Source organism: Sinocyclocheilus anshuiensis, unplaced genomic scaffold (genome assembly GCF_001515605.1).
Source record: "Sinocyclocheilus anshuiensis isolate Anshui unplaced genomic scaffold, SAMN03320099.WGS_v1.1 scaffold1305, whole genome shotgun sequence".
NCBI lineage: Eukaryota > Metazoa > Chordata > Actinopteri > Cypriniformes > Cyprinidae > Sinocyclocheilus > Sinocyclocheilus anshuiensis.
Window position 1 is genome coordinate 604,432 of NW_015552694.1, and position 18,082 is coordinate 622,513.

Below are 18,082 nucleotides of genomic sequence, written 5' to 3' on the forward strand. Positions count from 1 at the left end.
ATTTTCGTCTCTACTGCGTCACTTGTGGACGCGCGTTCACGACAGTACGATGACGCGAGCATGTGGCGGTGCCGGCACTGACCCAGATCTGGCGTAATGACGTCATCACGCCGGATCTTAGTCAGCACCGGCGCCGCCACACGCTCGTTGGCGTTTACAGTTTACAGTTGAACCACTGATGTCATACGGACTACTTTGTCGATCATCTTGGTACTTTTCTGGACCTTAAACATGGTAGTTACCTTGCTGTCTATGGGAGGGTCAGAGAGCCCTCAGATTTCATCAAAAATATCTTAAATTGTGTTCCGAAGATGAATGAAGGTCTTACGGGTTTCGAACAACACGAGTGTGAGTAATTAATGACAGAATTTTCATTTTTGGGTGAACTAACCCTTTAAGTGAGTGTGCATTTACATTTTTTCTTTATTTAGTATACCAACAATGCCCTTTTTAACAATAAAAAGGATTTGACCTTTGACTCTTAACCATAATCCAGTATGACTGTCCTGTTCATGTGTCACATTGTTTTTATTTATGATAATGAAAGTGATGATAACTATTTACCTTATCTTCTCTAAAAAGGACAGATGTGTAATTCTCTCAAAATACATAATTTTAAGGGACATTTGGGAATGACTACACTCTTGGTTTAAAATAATAAAAATAACTTTAAAATACACGTTTTTTTTTTGCACTAGATGAATAAAAGGATAGTTCACCTAAAAACTCTATGTATATTTAAATGTAAACAAAAGCATAAATCTGTTCCTTATAATAAGTGCTAATGTCTCTTAAGAGGACTTAATTTAAGCAGCATAATTAATATGGATTATGCTGGATGGACTTTTTAAAGCGTCAATGTTTTAGTGGAATGGTTTTTAAGTGGAGGGACAGAAATCAGGTCAGGTCTAAAAAGTCATCATCAAGCGGGTTTGGAACAACATGAGGGTGAGTAATTAATGACAGAAATGTTCATTTTTGGGTGAACTATCCCTGTAAAACTCTGACATGATCTTCATTACAAAACTGATTAATAGCAATTAATACCAACCAATTAAAACCTGAATATTTTAATCATCACTACTCACAGAAGTGTCTTCAGTTCGTAATCCGGATCATCCTTCAGAGCAGAGAGCAACTTCACGTCTGACTTTCCAAGAAAATTTCTAGTCAGATCCAGTTTTTGTAGGTGAGAGGGGTTTGATCTCAGAGCTGAAGCCAGAACAGCACAACCTTTATCTGTAACACTACAATCCATCAGCCTGTAGAGAACAATAATACTCTTCACTCTCAGCATATAAAGCTCAGATAAGAAGAAACTTCACAGTCAAATGAGAGATGATTAACAGGCCCAGTCTAAGGTGCAGACCTATTTCTACATGAGTGTGAGGGTGTTAATATCATAAAAAGTAAGATACTTTAATTTTCCTTATCATGCCTGTGTGATATGTAAGCAGTTGTGATATGAAATATTCCAATCATCCAGTCATGTTCATGTTTTGACCAAGTAGCAATAGTAAAATTATGTCAGATCAGTGTTGGGCAAGTTACTCTGAAAATGTAATCAAATTACTGATTACTCCTTTTAAAAGTAATCACGTTACTGTTCTGATTACTTTATTTCAAAAGTAATTAGTAATTAGTTACATTACTAGTTACATTACTTTTTTCTCCATTAAATTTATGAAATCCCAGCATATACGCTCCCGATAAATATTTTTTATTTTAATTATATTATTATTAACAAAGGCCAGTATTTTTTTATACCAATACTGCTACTGATGTCTCTATTAAATGCATTTTCACCTCAATTTTAGCCAACTTAAAACAATCTTCACAAACTATAAATTGTATTTGATAGTTTTGGCATAATTGTGTGTTTTTGTCGGTTGAAGAGCTACTGGCGCGCTGTCTGAAGCTGCTCAGCGTGTGTGTACAGCCAAACGCGCAGCCTTTCAAACTGTACTCCATCTGATAATCATCTTCGTTCAGTGTCTGCGCCATTTCTCGCCAGAAGTTATGACCGATAACACTGTCTTGAAACTCGTTTAAACTAGAGTTGTGGATATCTCATAACCCTTTCACACAAGCGGTTGTCAACACTGCCGTCTATTGATGTTGCGGTCTCCGGTAGATTGTTGTTGTTGCGTCTCTTCCTTTTCTTTTTTGGCTGTGAAACCATGGCCTGGGCCAGTGATGCCACCTTGTGGACAAATTAATTAGTGCTAAAACAATTCAAAGCATATGTGCGACCTGCGCGTACTCTTCCCTCGGGCCGGATGAAGATGATTGGCGGGCCGGATTGGGCCCGTGGGCCGCCAATTGAATAGCCCTGTCTTAGATATTTTATCTTCAATTTTGCGGGAGTCCCGTGATTAATTTTATTCTCCCGCATCCTGCACACACACGAGTGTCTACCCGCCCGCACCAGCACTCGCCCATCTTCTCCCGCGCTGCTGTTGCATAGGGTCTCGCGGGAGCAGGTCTTTAATCCACTGGCACTTGACTCGACAGTGCGTGTGCTACATCCTTTTTACAATCTCTAGATTAGAAATCACTGGATTCTGTCAGCAATGTAACGCGGCAGTAACGTATAGAGACCTCAGCTTGTAACTATACTCTAATTACTATTTTGAAAATTATAATGTGTTAAATTACTCCGTTACTAAAAAAGTAATCAAATTACAGTAACTGCCCAACACTGTGTCAGATACTTTGGGAAGAATCTAATGAAGATTAAGACAACATCCACTTCAGTTATTTGACAGGACACTTTTTTGAGTATGGTTTAGTTTTTGTTTTAATTTTGTTCATTATTCGCCATAAGAGGAAAATTGAGGAGGATGCTGACACATTTATACAATCTTACCACAGTGTTTCGAGTTTACAGTGAGGATCCTTCAGTCCATCACACAGCAGATCCACTCCTTTGTCTTGTAATTTATTTCCAGACAAATTGAGATGTCTTAGGTGTGAGAGGTTTGATCTCAAAGCTGAAGCCAGAGCAGCACAAACTTTATATGTGATACCACAATTAATCAACCTGTAGAGAACAATGACACTCTTCAGTCACTCTATGCAGGATATAAGCCCAGATAAGCAGGAACTTTACAATCAAAAAGAGACTAAATCAAAGAAAAATTGAACAGATCCAAACTAAGATGCAGACCCAGTTCTACATGGGTGCTTAATGGGGTTAATTTCATAATAAATGAAGAGTAATTTATGTTATAAATAATAGTTTATTTCCCCTTCAGGAACTAGCTCTGAATGGCGAGACATAATAGGTGGGATGACGTAGCAACCAGGACGCTTAAAACCACATACGGTGAAAACAGCGTTAGCTTCTGCTTCTTCAGTAAGCTCTCTGTCTCCATTTGTCTGATGTGTGTGTGTGTGTGTGTGTGTGTGTTTGTGCCACTGCACAACTCTATTATGGCGAGTGTTTGCAAAAAGAGTGACAAGCAACGTTTTAGATTGTGTGTACCTCCCTGCACTCGCTTCATTACGGGCAGGGATACACATGATCTTTACCTTGCTTGTCTGGGAGCAGAGCTCTCAAGGGGGTTGACTGTCCGCATTGCTAGCGGCTCTCGCTGTGTATGCCCAGGATCGGAAGCCCGCTCGGCAGTTTCTTCCCCTGCAGAGAGGGCTCGATGCTACGTTTGTCTTCCTCTGAGGAGGTTGATGTGGTGGGCATCGATGAAGATGAGACTAGGGCGGTGGACAAGCTTAACATCAATTGGCCTGCCGAGAAGCAGGACGATCATCCTAATAGTAAATTGGACAAACGCCTCCTGTGTTCTAAGCCACTACCCCCATGCTGGGGCCTTCCGTTTTTCACTGATCTTCACACCGAGGTGTCTAGATCGTGGGAAAAATCATATTCAGCCCGCATCTTCATCCCTATGGTGCTGAATTATTTTGAATTATCCTTCTAAGGGCAGACCCCTCTGGGGAAGAGCGGTGTACAACTCATCATATGGTGCTCGTCTCTCCTCAGTGCCCTCAGGAGATCAGTCTGTCAATGCTGCCACCTCTGGTGCTTCAGGGCAGAGCAGTCTCCAGTGAGCACAGCTCTCAGTGTCCGCCCAGAAATGAGGAGGCTCGTATCCTCCAAGAGCAGCCAGTTTGGTCGTTCCCTGCCGGTCATCCGCTTCAGGCCACAAAGTTGACTGCTCAAAGTACACCAGAAGTCAGTCTCAAGAGACAGATTCCCTTAGTAGAACATCTGGCAGCATGGAAACTTCTGCCAAATGTCTCAATGGGTCCTGCTGACTGTAGAAAGAGGCTACAGAATCCAGTTTGGTTCTCATCTGCCTCGATTCGACAGCGTCATTTCCACTCTGGTGGGCCCTGTGCAGGCTCTGGTAATGGAATAGGAAATAGACACTCCCTTGAGGAGGAGGCCATAGAACATCCTGTCGAGGCAGGGGCCGAGGCCCGGGGAATGGAGGCTCCACCTTGAGGTGGTGGAGCAGATCTGGAGGGTGTTCAGCCAGGCCCAAGTGGACTTGTTTGCATCTCACATTGTCCACTCGTGGCAAAGGCTGCATCTGTACGCATTTGCCCCGATTGCTCTGCTCCTGTGAGTTCTGGAGAGAGTGCGCCGGAACTGTGTTCATCTGCTGCTAGTAGCCCCGTTCTGGTTGGGCCGAGTATGGTTCTCGGACTTGGTGGCCCTTCTCAATGGCTCTCCTTGGGAAATTCTCGTCAGGAGGGACCTCCTCTCCCAAGCGGGGGACTCGATTCTTCACCCCTGCCCGGAGTTATGGAAACTGTGGGTGTGGCCCCTGAGGGGGCACAGCTCATAGCTTCCGGTCTCTCAACTGAGGTTATTGAAACCATTCTCTAGTCCAGAGTTCCCTCCACTAGGAAACTGTACTCCTTGAAGTGGAACCTTTTCACTTCTTGGTATGACAACCGTCAGCTTGACCCAGTCAACTGCCCGGTTGGTTCAGTGCTCGAGTTCCAGGAACAGTTTTCCACAGGGTTAACCCCTCCAACCTGAAGGTGTACGTGGCGTCCATAGCTGCTTACCACAGCCCTCTGGGTGGTCAGTCATTGGGGAGAAACCCATTGGTTACACGTTTCCTCTGTGATGCCTTGAGGCTGAGGCCTGTTTCGCACTCTAGAGTCCCGTCCTAGGATTTGACCATGGTCCTATAAGCTGTCTGTAAGCCTCCCTTTTAACCCCTTGAGGAGGTTCCGGAGAGGTTCCTCACAGTTAAGATTGTTTTCCTACTGGCCATCTCTTCCCTTAAGAGAGTTGGTGACCTTCAGGCCCTTTCGGTGGCCCCTTTATTTCTGGAGTTTGAGCCTGGTTTGGCTAAGGCAATCTTATACCCTAGGCCAGGATATGTGCCTAAGGTGCCCACCGTAGTTCCGTTGTGCTGCAGGCTTTCTGTCCTCCTCCCTTTAGTGACCCAGACCAGGAAAAGCTTAATCTTATTTGTCCAGTCAGAGCACTGGACACTTATGTCCACAGAGCTGACCTGTGGAGAAAGTCCTACCAGTTATTTGTTTGCTTTGGTCCGCCAAAGAGAGGTCTATCAGCGACCAAGCAGAGCTTAAGTTGGTGGACTGTGGATGCAATATCTTTGGCTTATGAGTCCTCTGACCTCCCTTCACCATGGGGGGTCAGGGTGCACTCTACTAGAAGTGTGGTAGCCTCCAAGGCCTTTCTCTCTGGGGTGTCAATGCATGACATCTGTAATGCTGGAGGTCTTCCCCGCTTACATTTGTCAGGTTTTACAACCTCGACATGGGAATCACTCCTGACTCCTCTGTTCTCTCGTCCTAGTTGTGTAGTGTCCCACACTAGGCAGGGATTTGTAATTATGGCGGAGTGGGTATTCTCGTTCCCTAAGCGTTTCCAAAACAGCGTGAGTTCCTGAAGGGGAATGTCTCTAGATTATGATTGTAACCATGGTTCTCCGAAAGGAACAAGACGCTGCGTCTCGTTGCCATAATTCCTGTATCCCTGCGAGCGCTTCCTTCACTAATCAGAAGTTAATTATCTTTTCACCGCACATGCTTTTAAGCTTCCTGGTTGCTACATCATCCCGCCTATTACGTCTTGCCATTCCACTGGACTGATTTCACACGCGCTTCAGAGTGTGGTCACGCAGAGGCGTTCCCAAAGCATTTCTGACGCAGCATTTCGTTCCCTTTGGGGAACCATGGTTACACACATTAACCAGAGTTCAGGGGCATAGCCATCATTTCAGAAGTGAGGGGGACAGAAATGTCAAATGTACTGTAATAATAATAATAATTATTATTATTATTTGTAATTTATTTATTTTGTCTAATTGACAGATTTTATTTTATTTTTTTATCTCTTACTTTTAATTGGCTAAGAAATGAAATGCAGTGCAGGACAAAAAAACAATAATTTGTATTCTATAATTCTTTTTTCCATATAATTTTATAATTAGCTTATGTACTACAAACACTTTTTCCATTTTTAATGACAGAATAAGGCAGAAAATATTTTTTTATAGTTTCTATAGGCTACTGTAATAAATGATATGTCAATTAGAACTGCATTATTCATATACATCATTTATTTATTACCTGGAGATGACTTGAAAAACACACATAAACCATGTATTTTTGCAATCGTGTGTTTGTTGTCTTCACATTTCATCAGTCAAAATGTTTCTTCTTTTTATTCAGCTTAGCTTAGCTACAGCAATAGCTGGATGCCTTTGTCCATATTAGCGATTTCCTGGCACGTCATGAGTTATTACTTCTATAAGTCCATTTTTGGACTTTCTGCACGAGAGCGCCCTTCGGCTTCAATTATGAATGAAACACACTGCATGAGAGTGTTTAGCACTCTATAACCTTCACATTGCCTCATTTTGGATACGAATGAAACGTCAGGTCATGCATAGACTATCTTGTTTCCTAGGATTTTTAATCTGGATTTATTCACACTGGCCCTTGAAAACCTCTATGTGAAAACACTTGCTCGAAAAAAGTGTGGGGGACAAATTTATGTTTTATGAAAAGTGGGAGGTTATGAAAAGTCCCCCACGTCCCCCGCATATTCTACGCCCATGCTAGAGTTGATTTATTATATTATAGTACGAATAATATTTTAGAATTTTAAATACTTATTTTAAGTAGCAGGAGCACTGTGGTCAGGTTTAATCTCTGCCTCTGCACTGCTGAGAACTGATGAGTGAAATCCCCAACAATGTCGCCGAAGAGGTCGCCCATGTGAGATGGGGGCAGGGTTGCGTGATATACTGGTACTGGAAAATTACCAGTACATATTATTTTTCAAACGGTACAAAATCATGAACTTTGCTCATTTGGTACTTCATACGCTGTTGTTCCAAAGTTCACTGCTATGCGGCAGTGTTACCCAAACTGATGCTAAACTGACAAATGCGACAACAGTGGAACAAGATGGATCAAACAGATAAAACTCACTCTACACAATAATTGTGCTGATTATATAAATAAGAGAATGTTGTGAATATCGATATAATGTTAATGCACCTGTGTATTTTTGTGTAAGCACTCTGTGAAGAGCATCAAAGGTTTCTATTTACAACATGTTTTTGCAGTGTTCAGCATTGTAGCCAATCACGGACATATCCGTTTTGCATGTGAACGCAATGGCTAATCAGATGTGTTTAAGTTGGTCTGAATCCATGCAACATTGCTGAAAACACTGGAATTTGTTTGAAGCAAGCTTATTGGGTTTAGCCAAATATGTTCACGAATCCTTTGATTATAAAAAAAAAACAATATGATATAAATAAGTCATGCAGTATTGTCAGCTTCATTGATTATTATGAGCACTGAGCTTCAGCGATTACAATGGGAATGCTCTTTGCTTGCTTGCTTTTTGTACATAATATACTGCTAACTGCACTTTGCAAAGTTTCTGGATTGACAACCTTATTTAAATTGTGGATTGAATCAGAAACTGTGATGATTGACAGTGATAAGCAATAGACGGGACAAAAAACTGATACTGTATGTCAATACAGAATTGTCCATTAAGTCTTAGAGAGTAAATGCAAACTAATAGATCTACTGTCATAAACGGAATAGAAAAGACGGTAGGGAAATTCAACACAAAACTTTAATGAGGAGCTTCAAACAAGAAACACAGAAACGTAAGGCAAGTATACTTCTTTCCACAGGTATGGTGGACTGCAGAGGGGATCAGAGGAGCCGAAGGCAAAGGCAGGTAAGTCTTTCTCTTGCATGAGTGACGAGACCAGACAATGTGGTGATTCAAGTGACTTGTATATACAGTATATGAATCCATAATGAGTGACAACAGGTGCAGGTGGTTAGAATTCAGGGGACTGTGAACGAGTGGGTGGAGCTGAGGAATTTGGCACTGAGGAAACGGATGGATTTGTGACATGTGCCACTTGTTCTATGTAAAGTGTTACTTTTTATAGGAAGATTGTACTTTATAATTCAATAATAGTTAAAAAATAAACATTCAAAACATTTGTTACTGCAGAGTTTCATGCAGTGTTCATAATAAAATAGTTTTTATTTCAGTTATCTTTTGAGTCTGCTTATTTGTCACCTATGGTATCGATTTAGTATCAATACCGAAGTATTAGATTCTGGTATCGTACCGTTGAGGAAGCGGATTTTCTCTGCATCCCCCTAGCAGCACTGTAAGCCCTCGTCATCATGGATGAGGTAAATTTACAGATTTTAGACGGAAGCCTCGGACAGTTCCTCCAGGTGGCAGCGTTTTGTGAGTACAGATGTATTGCAGTTTGTGTGCTCAAACTGCGGAACCTCTGAGTACCCCCTTTGTCAACCCACCCTGGACGAGTAGTGAGAGCAGAAGAACTCATGAAGTGTTCCATGGAATAGAAAGGTGCCTTCAGGTGGCCACAGCCATATCACCCTGCAGCCCAAGACTGGTTGCCCACTGAAGCTAAGCAGGGCTGAGCCTGGTTAGTACCTGGATGGGAGACCTCCTGGGAAAACTAGGTTGCTGTTGGAAGAGGTGTTAGTGAGGCCAGCAGGGGGTGCTCACCCTGTAGTCTGCGTGGGTCCTAACGCCCCAGTATAGTGACGGGGACACTATACTGTCAAAAAGCACTGTCTTTCGGATGAGACGTTAAACCGAGGTCCTGACTCTCTGTGGTCATTAAAAATCCCATGGCACTTCTCGTAAAGAGTAGGGGTGTAACCCCGGTGTCTTGGCCAAATTGCCCCCCTGGCCTTTGTCAATCATGGCCTCCTAATAATCCCCATTCACTTGATTGGCTCTATGACTCTCTCTCCTCTCCACCTGTAGCTGGTGTGTGGTGAGCGCACTGGCGCCGCTGTCCTGTGGCTGCCGTCGCATCATCCAAGTGAATGCTGCACACTGGTGGTGGTTGAGGAGATAACCCCCCCCCCACATGATTGTAAAGCGCTTTGGGTGTACAACAATACACAATAAAGCGCTATATAAATGCATCATTCATTCATTCATTCCTGATTTTGTGAACATGCACTTTGATGAACGCGGTTGTGTGCTGCACTCTGAACCCAGAAACCAATCATCCAGCCGTGAACTCTCAGGGCAGGGCAGAGCAGAGGAATCTACTCTAGTCCGATGTTTGCAGCTGCCCAGGCAAGCATGGGTGATATCTTGGCGTCAGACTCAGAATGAGCAACCACACCAGATGGTGTGGGCCCAGGTGAGTCCTCTGTGTCAGAAGGCATAAGCCTTAATGCTGCAATCGACAGATCATCTGCACCGAATGAGAAATTAAGTCCACAAACTCCACCAGAAGAAATATGAAATGTGAGGCTGTGGGGATTCACCAGGTGGGAACACTTCCATTGATTCCCCCAGATGCCCTCAGCATTTGCCACCGCATTATGATGACTTTCCCTCTAAAGAGGAAAGAAAGTCATGACCACAATGAAATTAAAATTTGCTCTTTTCTCACACTGCTGAAGTGCCCAGGGGAGCTCTCCGCATTTAATTGTGCACAAACAGAGAGACTGCTGAAATGCGCCATAATCCAATAGAGTAGTTCAGAGATGAATGAAAATGTAATCACTACTATAGCTGACTACTCGGCTCCAAAGAGAAGGAGCAAGTCATCTCCTTCTATACCCATATGTTCAGGAAAGCGGCATGCAAATTCCACTTGCCAATTCTCATTGGCCTTTTCTGAAGTATCAGAGGTGTTTGGGGCTCATATATGTGACCCCTAGTGTCACTACATCGATACAATGTTGAGTAAGTGACAGATAGGGAACTTCAGTAAGATATTAATCAATAAATATTGTAGATATATGCAGTTATTATATGTATATTAGGGGTGTGACGAGATCCGATGTGTCTCGCGAGATCTGACTGGTCTCGCGAGAATGTGACCATATCCTCGCGCAGATCTTTCAGATGTATTTGCATTACACTGGCTCGTTCACAAGTGGTGGTACGTAAGATATTTTGTGTTCACATCAGGCAAGTGGCTGCATGATAAGCGGGAAAATTATGCAGTGTAGTCTTTATCCAGTCATAAAAACAGAATTCACAGTTTAACGCGGAATGTCACGGAATTTGTCAAATTTTGAATGAATTAATCAAAAGTAGGTAATTACTCTTAAATCAAATCACGATATGGACTAGTATCTGTAAATATTAAGCTGCAAAAGTCGATTTAAATATGAATCCTGCATGTTCTGCCAGTCTCTGTTTATAAATGGCGCAGACGCGCGGTTTCATTTACTACACATATACTGAAGCACGCCTGACACTCGCGGTGATTTCAGCGTCTGCCGTCTCACTAAATGAGGTCGTAAACACATGAACAACATCTCCAGAACTGCTCTGAGAGTCACTTCATGAGCATTTTAGCGTTTGATTTGAGTAAAACTAGCGTCATATCTCATACACAGAACTGTAAAGGTATTCACGGCAACCCATCAAAATAAAAGTCCGGTTTCATTTAAAGACATTGTGCCTATAACTATTTTTCATTTCAATAATTAAAACATAAATGATAAATTAACTTAATGTTTTATGCCTTCATTTGATAACCAGAAAAAATGTAAGTATACAATACAGAATTTCTGAGGGGGAAAAAAATTCATTAGGCTACTTTAAGAAAAAAAATGAATAAATTCAGTTGTTTTATGCATTCAAATAATTAGACATGCTAAAACACCGAATTTGGTAACAATACCCAGTCTCGTGTCTAGTCTCGTGGGATAAGTGTCTCGTCACACCCCTAATGTATATAAATGCATTTTTCAATTGTTGACAAAGTTGACAAAGGCTACAAATTTTCTACATAGCTGTGCTAGTTTTATATTTTAGATAATCAAGATAATGCACAATCAGTATTCAATTGGAATCAGAGTCCTGGTTCACTATCTGTCGTATTTATAGGATCTCTCTCTCTCTCTCTCTATATATATATATACATATCTATTTTCAACTCTGTTTTTCAAATAAAACAGAGATATGCTATAACACAGAGATATGTTATTCATATAGTATGCTTTTACAGACAGAAATGCTATTCAGCTATAGACTCCTTGTCTTTGAAAGCCAATAATCATGTCTGGAACCACACTTGACTGCAAACTCCCGAACCACACGTTTGTGGAACATTATATTATCACCTTAACAACATCTCTAAGAAAAAACAAGACTCTCTCTCTTGTGTGTGTGTGGCGCATATTTTGTACTACAGATTGCCTCCTACATCCTTGTCAGAGCTATAATCTCTTAGTGAATATTTCTTACTAAGTAACAATGTGTATGACTCTTAGAGAGATGATTTACCACAGTATCTCCAGATTACAGTGAGGGTCCTCCAGTCCATTAGAGAGCAATTTCACTCCTGATGGTCCTAGTTTATTTCCAGACATATTCAGTTCTCTCAGGTGTGAGGGGTTTGATCTCAGAGCTGAAACCAGAACAGCACAGCCTTTATCTGTGGCACCACAATCAATCAACCTGTAAAGAACAATGACATTCTTCACTTTCAGTTTTTGTTTTAATTGTGTGATAATTTCATCATTCACAATAGGAGAAAAATGGAGGAGGTTGCTGACATTTATATATATAGATATATATCTTACCGCAGTGTTTTCATTTTACAGCGAGGATCATCCAGTATAGAAGAGATCAGATTAATTCCTAGATCTTTTAGTTTATTTCCAGTTAGGTCCAAATAGCTCAGGTGTGAGGGGTTTGATCTTAGAGCTGAAGCCAGAGCAGCACAACCTTCATCTGTGACACCACAATCACTCAACCTTTAGAGAACAGTTGACACTTGTCAGTCTCTTATTTCTGGATATACAACTCAGATCAGCAGGAATTTCACAATCAAATAGAGAGACTTGCACTTTAGACTGGACCTAATTTCATTAAGTAGTCTCTTTTTTTCTAAATGGGTGCTTGATAGTGTTCATTTCAATATGAGCATAATAAATATAATTTTCATGCATTATCCAATTATGTTTATATTATCATCGAAGATTGTACGTAAATTGTGTCAGACACCTTGTAAAGCACCTAATTAAGATCAAAACAGCATCATCTTTAGTTATCTGACAGGACACTTTTTAGACTTTTCAATTTTTTTTCTTTTAAATGTATTTTATTATTCATTTAATCCCAGTAGGTGGGCAAGAAGGATGATACTTTTATACAAACTTACTGCAGTGTTTCCACGTTACAGTGAGGATCCATCAGTCCATCTGAGATCAGCTTCACTCCTGCATCTTGTAGTTTATTTCCAGACAGATTCAGATCTCTCAGGTGTGAGGGGTTTGAGCTTAGAGCTGTAGCCAGTACAGCGCAACCTTTATCTGTGACACCACACCTACACAATCTGTAGAGATGAATGAATGTGAGTGATGAACTGATACCAGGTGCAGTTAAAGAAAACAATGTGAAAACTTTGCAAAATACAAATAATTCAAATAGACAGTAAAGCACGTAACGAATACTGTTTGAATCCACTTTTCTAGAGTCAAGTGTCCCTATGCTTGCAGTATATATTTCTGTATAGAAAATGTTCCTGGTTGGGTAGTGGATACACATACAATTTTCTTAATTTCTTTACATCAGATGGCACACTGGATTTTAAATGCATTTGCTTGTATAAAAAGTGTTTTCTAAATTTCTAAAATTTTCATTTTTTAGATGCAGCCCATGTTACATGGTTTATGAGCGAACGGAAAAGGAAACTAATGAAAAGGATGACGAGGGCTGTTGCAATTTCAATAGTAATGTTTTTCTGACTACCTCCATATGTGGTTTCAGTAAGCCGATCACAAAATGTTTTAGACCCCGCTTACACCTGTATTTAACGCAGACTTGTGATTGTCTGATATAGGTAATGTTTTAATATTGTAGTGATTGATGACAGTTTTACTTACTGAGCTGATCTGGATTCTTTAATCACAGGCAGCAGTTTCTGAAGAACTTCATCTGCTGTATTTTGTGCTCCCATAAAATTTTTTAGATCAAACTTTTCCATCTTCTGCTCTGATGTCAGCAACACAAAAACCAGAGCTGACCACTGTGAAGAAGAGAGTTTGATTTGATTTATTTTTCCAGATCTCAGATAATCCTGGATCTCCTGCATTAGTGAATTATCGCCCAGTTCATTCAGACAGTGGAACAGATTGATACATCTCTCTGGAGAGGGATTCTCCCTGATCTTCTGTTTGATGTATTCAGCTGTTTCCTTTTTATTGTTGGAGAAGCTTCCTGTCTGTGTTATTAGTTCTTGTAAGAGAGTCTGATTAGACTCCACTGAGAGACCCAGAAGAAAACGCAGGAAAAGGTCCAGATGTCCATTCTTACTCTGTAAAGCTTCATCCACAGCTGTCTGATGTAGGCCAGATAATGAATTATTTTTCATCCAGTTTAAGACCTTAGAGAAGGTATTTTGTTCGGTGGCTTGGTCGAACACATTTATGTATTCTGTAAAGGAGAGGTGCGCATATAGTGCTGCTAGATGTTCCTGAATGCTCAGATGAACGAAGCAGAAGACCTTCCCCTGATACAAGCCAAATTCCTCTCTGAAGATCTGTGTGCACAATCCTGAGTATACAGATGCTTCTGTCACATCAATGCCACACTCGCTCAGGTCTTCGTCATAGAAGATCAAGTTGCCTTTCACAAGCTGCTGAAAAGCCAGTTTCCCCAGTTTGAGGATCATGTCTTCATCTTTCACTTTCTTCTCATAGTCCTTCTCATGTTTAATGTTTGTCTGAAGGATCAGGAAGTATGTGTACATTTGAGTAACAGTCTTAGGGATCTCTCCTTTCCATGATTTCACCAACATTCCCTCTAGAACAGTGGCTGAAATCCAGCAGAACACTGGGATGTGGCACATGATGTGGAGGCTCCTTGATGACTTCAGGTGTGAGATGATTCTGTTGGCCAGACTCTGATCACTGATTCTCTTTCTGAAGTATTCCTCCTTCTTTGGGTCATTAAAGCCTCGTACCTCTGTCACTCGATGGACACACTCAGAGGGGATGAGATCAGCTGCTGCTGGTCTGGAGGTGATCCAGATGAGAGCAGAGGGCAGCAGATTTCCTGCAATGAGGTTCGTCAGTAGCACATCCACTGTGGCAGATTTACTTAAATCACACAACCTCACATTGCTCTGAAAATCCAGAGACAGACGACACTCATCCAGACCATCAAAGATGAAGAAAACTTTATATGCATCACTGGATATTTCTCTTGTTTCAGGAAACAAAACCTGAAGTAGATCTGAAAGACTGAGTTTTTTGTCCTTCATCAAGTTGAGCTCTCTGAAAGGAAGTGGAAATATGAGCTGGATGTCCTGATTTGCTTTCCCTTCACTCCAGTCCACAATAAACTTCTGCACAGAGACTGATTTTCCAATGCCAGCGACTCCCTTTGTCAGCACAGTTCTGATGGGTTTGTCTTGTCCAGGTAAAGGTCTAAAGATGTCATTGCATTTGATTGGTGTGTCCTCTGTTGCTGCTCTCCTGGATTGTGTCTCAATCTGTCTCACCTCATGTTGTTTATTGATCTCTCCACTTTTACTCTCTGTGATGTAGAGCTCTGTGTAGATCTCATTCAGGAATGTTGGGTTTCCCTGTTTTGCTGTTCCTTCATGCAGACACTGAAACTTCTTCATCAGATTTGATTTGAATGTGCTTTGTACCAGTAGAGAGCCATTACATAAATAAAATAAAATAAATAAATAAAGATTCACATAACAGATTACAACATTTAATTAAAGATCTATCTATCTGTCCATCTATCTGTCTGTCTGTCTAATTAAACATAAATGTACCTCAGATCAGTTGATGTGTGTCTTCCCTTACATTTTATCGGCTCGCCCATAGACTGGTTGCTCTTCATGGACACACAGCTTGCCTCTGATGGGTTTGATCTGTCTCTGTGCAACAGACTTAAAACAGAGTACAATAGAATAGAGACATTAATAATAGATACAAGAATTCAGATTGATTTTACTAAAGGTTACTTTCAAATAGGAAATCTATCTATCTATCTATTTATCTATCTGCAGATTTAGACAAAAATGTTGTATAGAGTAGAGATATTAGTAATAGATACAAAAATCTAAGCATCAAAGTATCTATCTATCTATTTAGACAGAAATGCTGCACCTCAGATCAGTTGATGCTTGTCTTCCCTTAAATTTTATTGGCTTGCCCATAGACTGGTCCAGGGCTGCCCAAACTCGGTCCTGGAGGGCCAGTGTCCTGCAGAGTTTAGCTCCAACTTGCCTCAACACACCTGCCTTTAAGTTTCTAGTATGCCTAGTAAGAGCTTGATTAGCTGGTTCAGGTGTGTTTAATTGGGGTTGTAGCTAAACTCTTCAGGACACCGGCCCTCCAGGACCGAGTTTGGACACCCCTGGACTGGTCGCTCTTCATGGACACACAGCTTGCCTCTGATGGGTTTGATCTGTCTCTGTGCAACAGACTTAAAACAGAGTACAATAGAATAGAGACATTAGTAATAGATACAAGAATTCAGATTGATTTTACTAAAGGTTACTTTCACATAGGAAATCTATCTATCTATCTATCTAGACGTAAATGTTGTACCTCATATCAGTTGATGTGTGTCTTCCCTTAAATTTTATTGGCCTGCCCATAGACTGCTTTTGATTATACTGGCCACAACATTTTTTTTGGAGAGGCCCAGATATTATGTTGGCAATAGGGGAATGGCATTGGCATGGTTTAAATCATATTTATCTGACCGTTATCACTTTGTAGCAGCAAATGACGAGATATCATATAGATCACAAGTTCGGGAAGGAGTACCCCAAGTCTCAGTACTAGGACCTTTGCTTTTCACCCTGCACATGCTACCGTTTGGAGGTATCATTAAGAAACATGGAGTAGACTATAAGATCCTACTGAATTTAGGAAAAAAAATAGAGGTTTTAACTATTGAATCAATCATCTCCACATATAATAACTTACTGTTTGACTCTTGATGGATGCTCTATCAAGTCTTAGTCATCAGTTAGGAACCTGGGAGTGCTAATTGACAGCAATCTGTCATTTGAAAGCACACTGAAAGCCACCAATTACTTGGTACTTGCCCTGCAGGCTTACTGAACTAGGGTGACCATACGGGCCATTTTTATGGGCTGCGTCCTTGCCAGGATTTCTATATTGCCTAAAATATCCAGGTTTTGGCTGTGCAGATCGATCGTTGTATGACATTCACGAGAGCTATAGAGAGCAGAGCAGACGGCTCCTTATGCTTTCCAATCGCTCTCGTGGTACTTTGGTGTCATTCAATGATCGGTGCGCAGCAACGCTTCAAGTCGAACGAACGAACAAACACGTGCGCGCATTTGCATCGCTTTGATCGTTCTCTGTAGATCTCACCCACGATTGGTCGATTATATACAATACCTGCATGTTATTGGTCAAACTACTTTGGATGTTTTAGGCAATATAACAATCCTGGCCAGGATGTGTCCTGTATGAACGGCACATATGGCCACCCTAATTAAACAATCTTCAATTGGTCCAAAATGCAGCAGCTAGAGTATTTACTAGAACCAAGAGGTAAGACCATATTAGCTCGGTTCTGTCAACTCTGCATCGACTGCCTATTAACTATGGTATACATCAGAGATTCTCAACTCTGGCCCTCGAGGTCCACTTTCCAGCAGAGTTTAGCTCCAACCCTAATCAAACACACCTGAACAAGCCAATCAAGGTCTTCAGGATTACTAGAGAGTTACAGGCAGTGAGTTTGATCAAGGTTAGAGCTAAACTCTGCAGGAAAGTGGACCTCGAGGGCCAGAGTTGAGAAGCCTTGGTAATCATTATTAATTAATGCTGATTAATTAAAGTGCCCCTATTATGCCATTTTTAGGGTTACTAATATTGTTTTGGGAGTCTCCTACAATAGGTTTACATGCATGTAAGGTCAAAAAATGCTTTCATTTTCTCAAAATATGGATTTAATATGTACATGTACATTTAGACATTTAGCAGACACTTTTATCCAAAGCGACTTACAAATGAGGACAATGGAAGCAATCAAAATCAACAAAAGAGCAATGAGTCTCAGTTAGCTTAATGCAGTACATGTAGCAAGTTTTTTTTTAAATCATATAATAAATAAAAAAACAGATAGAATAGAAAAAGAATAGAGCAAGTGTTATTTTTTCTTTTTTAAGAAAACAAGCAGTTAGTAAATAAATAGAGTGCAATTCTAAAAGGGGCAAGTTTTTTTCTATAAAGAATAGAATTATAATAGAGAGTGCTAGAGTTAGAGGGTCAAATAAAGACGGAAAATATGTGTTTTTTAGCCGATTCTTGAAGATGGCTAAGGACTCAGCTGCTCGGACTGAGTTGGGCAGATTATTCCACCAGGAGGGAACATTTAATTTAAAAGTCTAAAAGTGATTTTGTACCTCTTTGGGATGACACAATAAAGCGACGTTCACTTGCAGAACGCAAGCTTCTAGAGGGCACAAGTCTGAAGTAATGAATTTAGGTAAAGGGGTGCAGAGCCAGTGGTGGTTTTGTAGGCAAACATTAATGCCTTGAATTTTATGCAAGCAGCTATTGGTAGCCT

The 18,082-nt window shown here is 40.9% G+C and overlaps 1 protein-coding gene across 1 annotated transcript in view; it reads right to left on the reverse strand.

The window, feature by feature from the left end:
• Window positions 1-15,360, reverse strand: part of LOC107667666 (protein NLRC3-like) — an 18,751-nt gene extending 3,391 nt beyond the window's left edge. The window contains exons 1-6 of the mRNA XM_016459393.1: window positions 15,300-15,360; window positions 13,396-15,159; window positions 12,672-12,845; window positions 12,091-12,264; window positions 11,792-11,965; window positions 1,089-1,262 (exon numbers count right to left, since the gene is read on the reverse strand). Of these exons, the coding sequence (XP_016314879.1) occupies window positions 1,089-1,262; window positions 11,792-11,965; window positions 12,091-12,264; window positions 12,672-12,845; window positions 13,396-15,159; window positions 15,300-15,349 (2,510 nt within the window). The 5' untranslated portion in view covers window positions 15,350-15,360. The remainder of the gene's footprint in view (window positions 1-1,088; window positions 1,263-11,791; window positions 11,966-12,090; window positions 12,265-12,671; window positions 12,846-13,395; window positions 15,160-15,299) is intronic.
• Window positions 15,361-18,082: the final 2,722 nt, after the last annotated feature.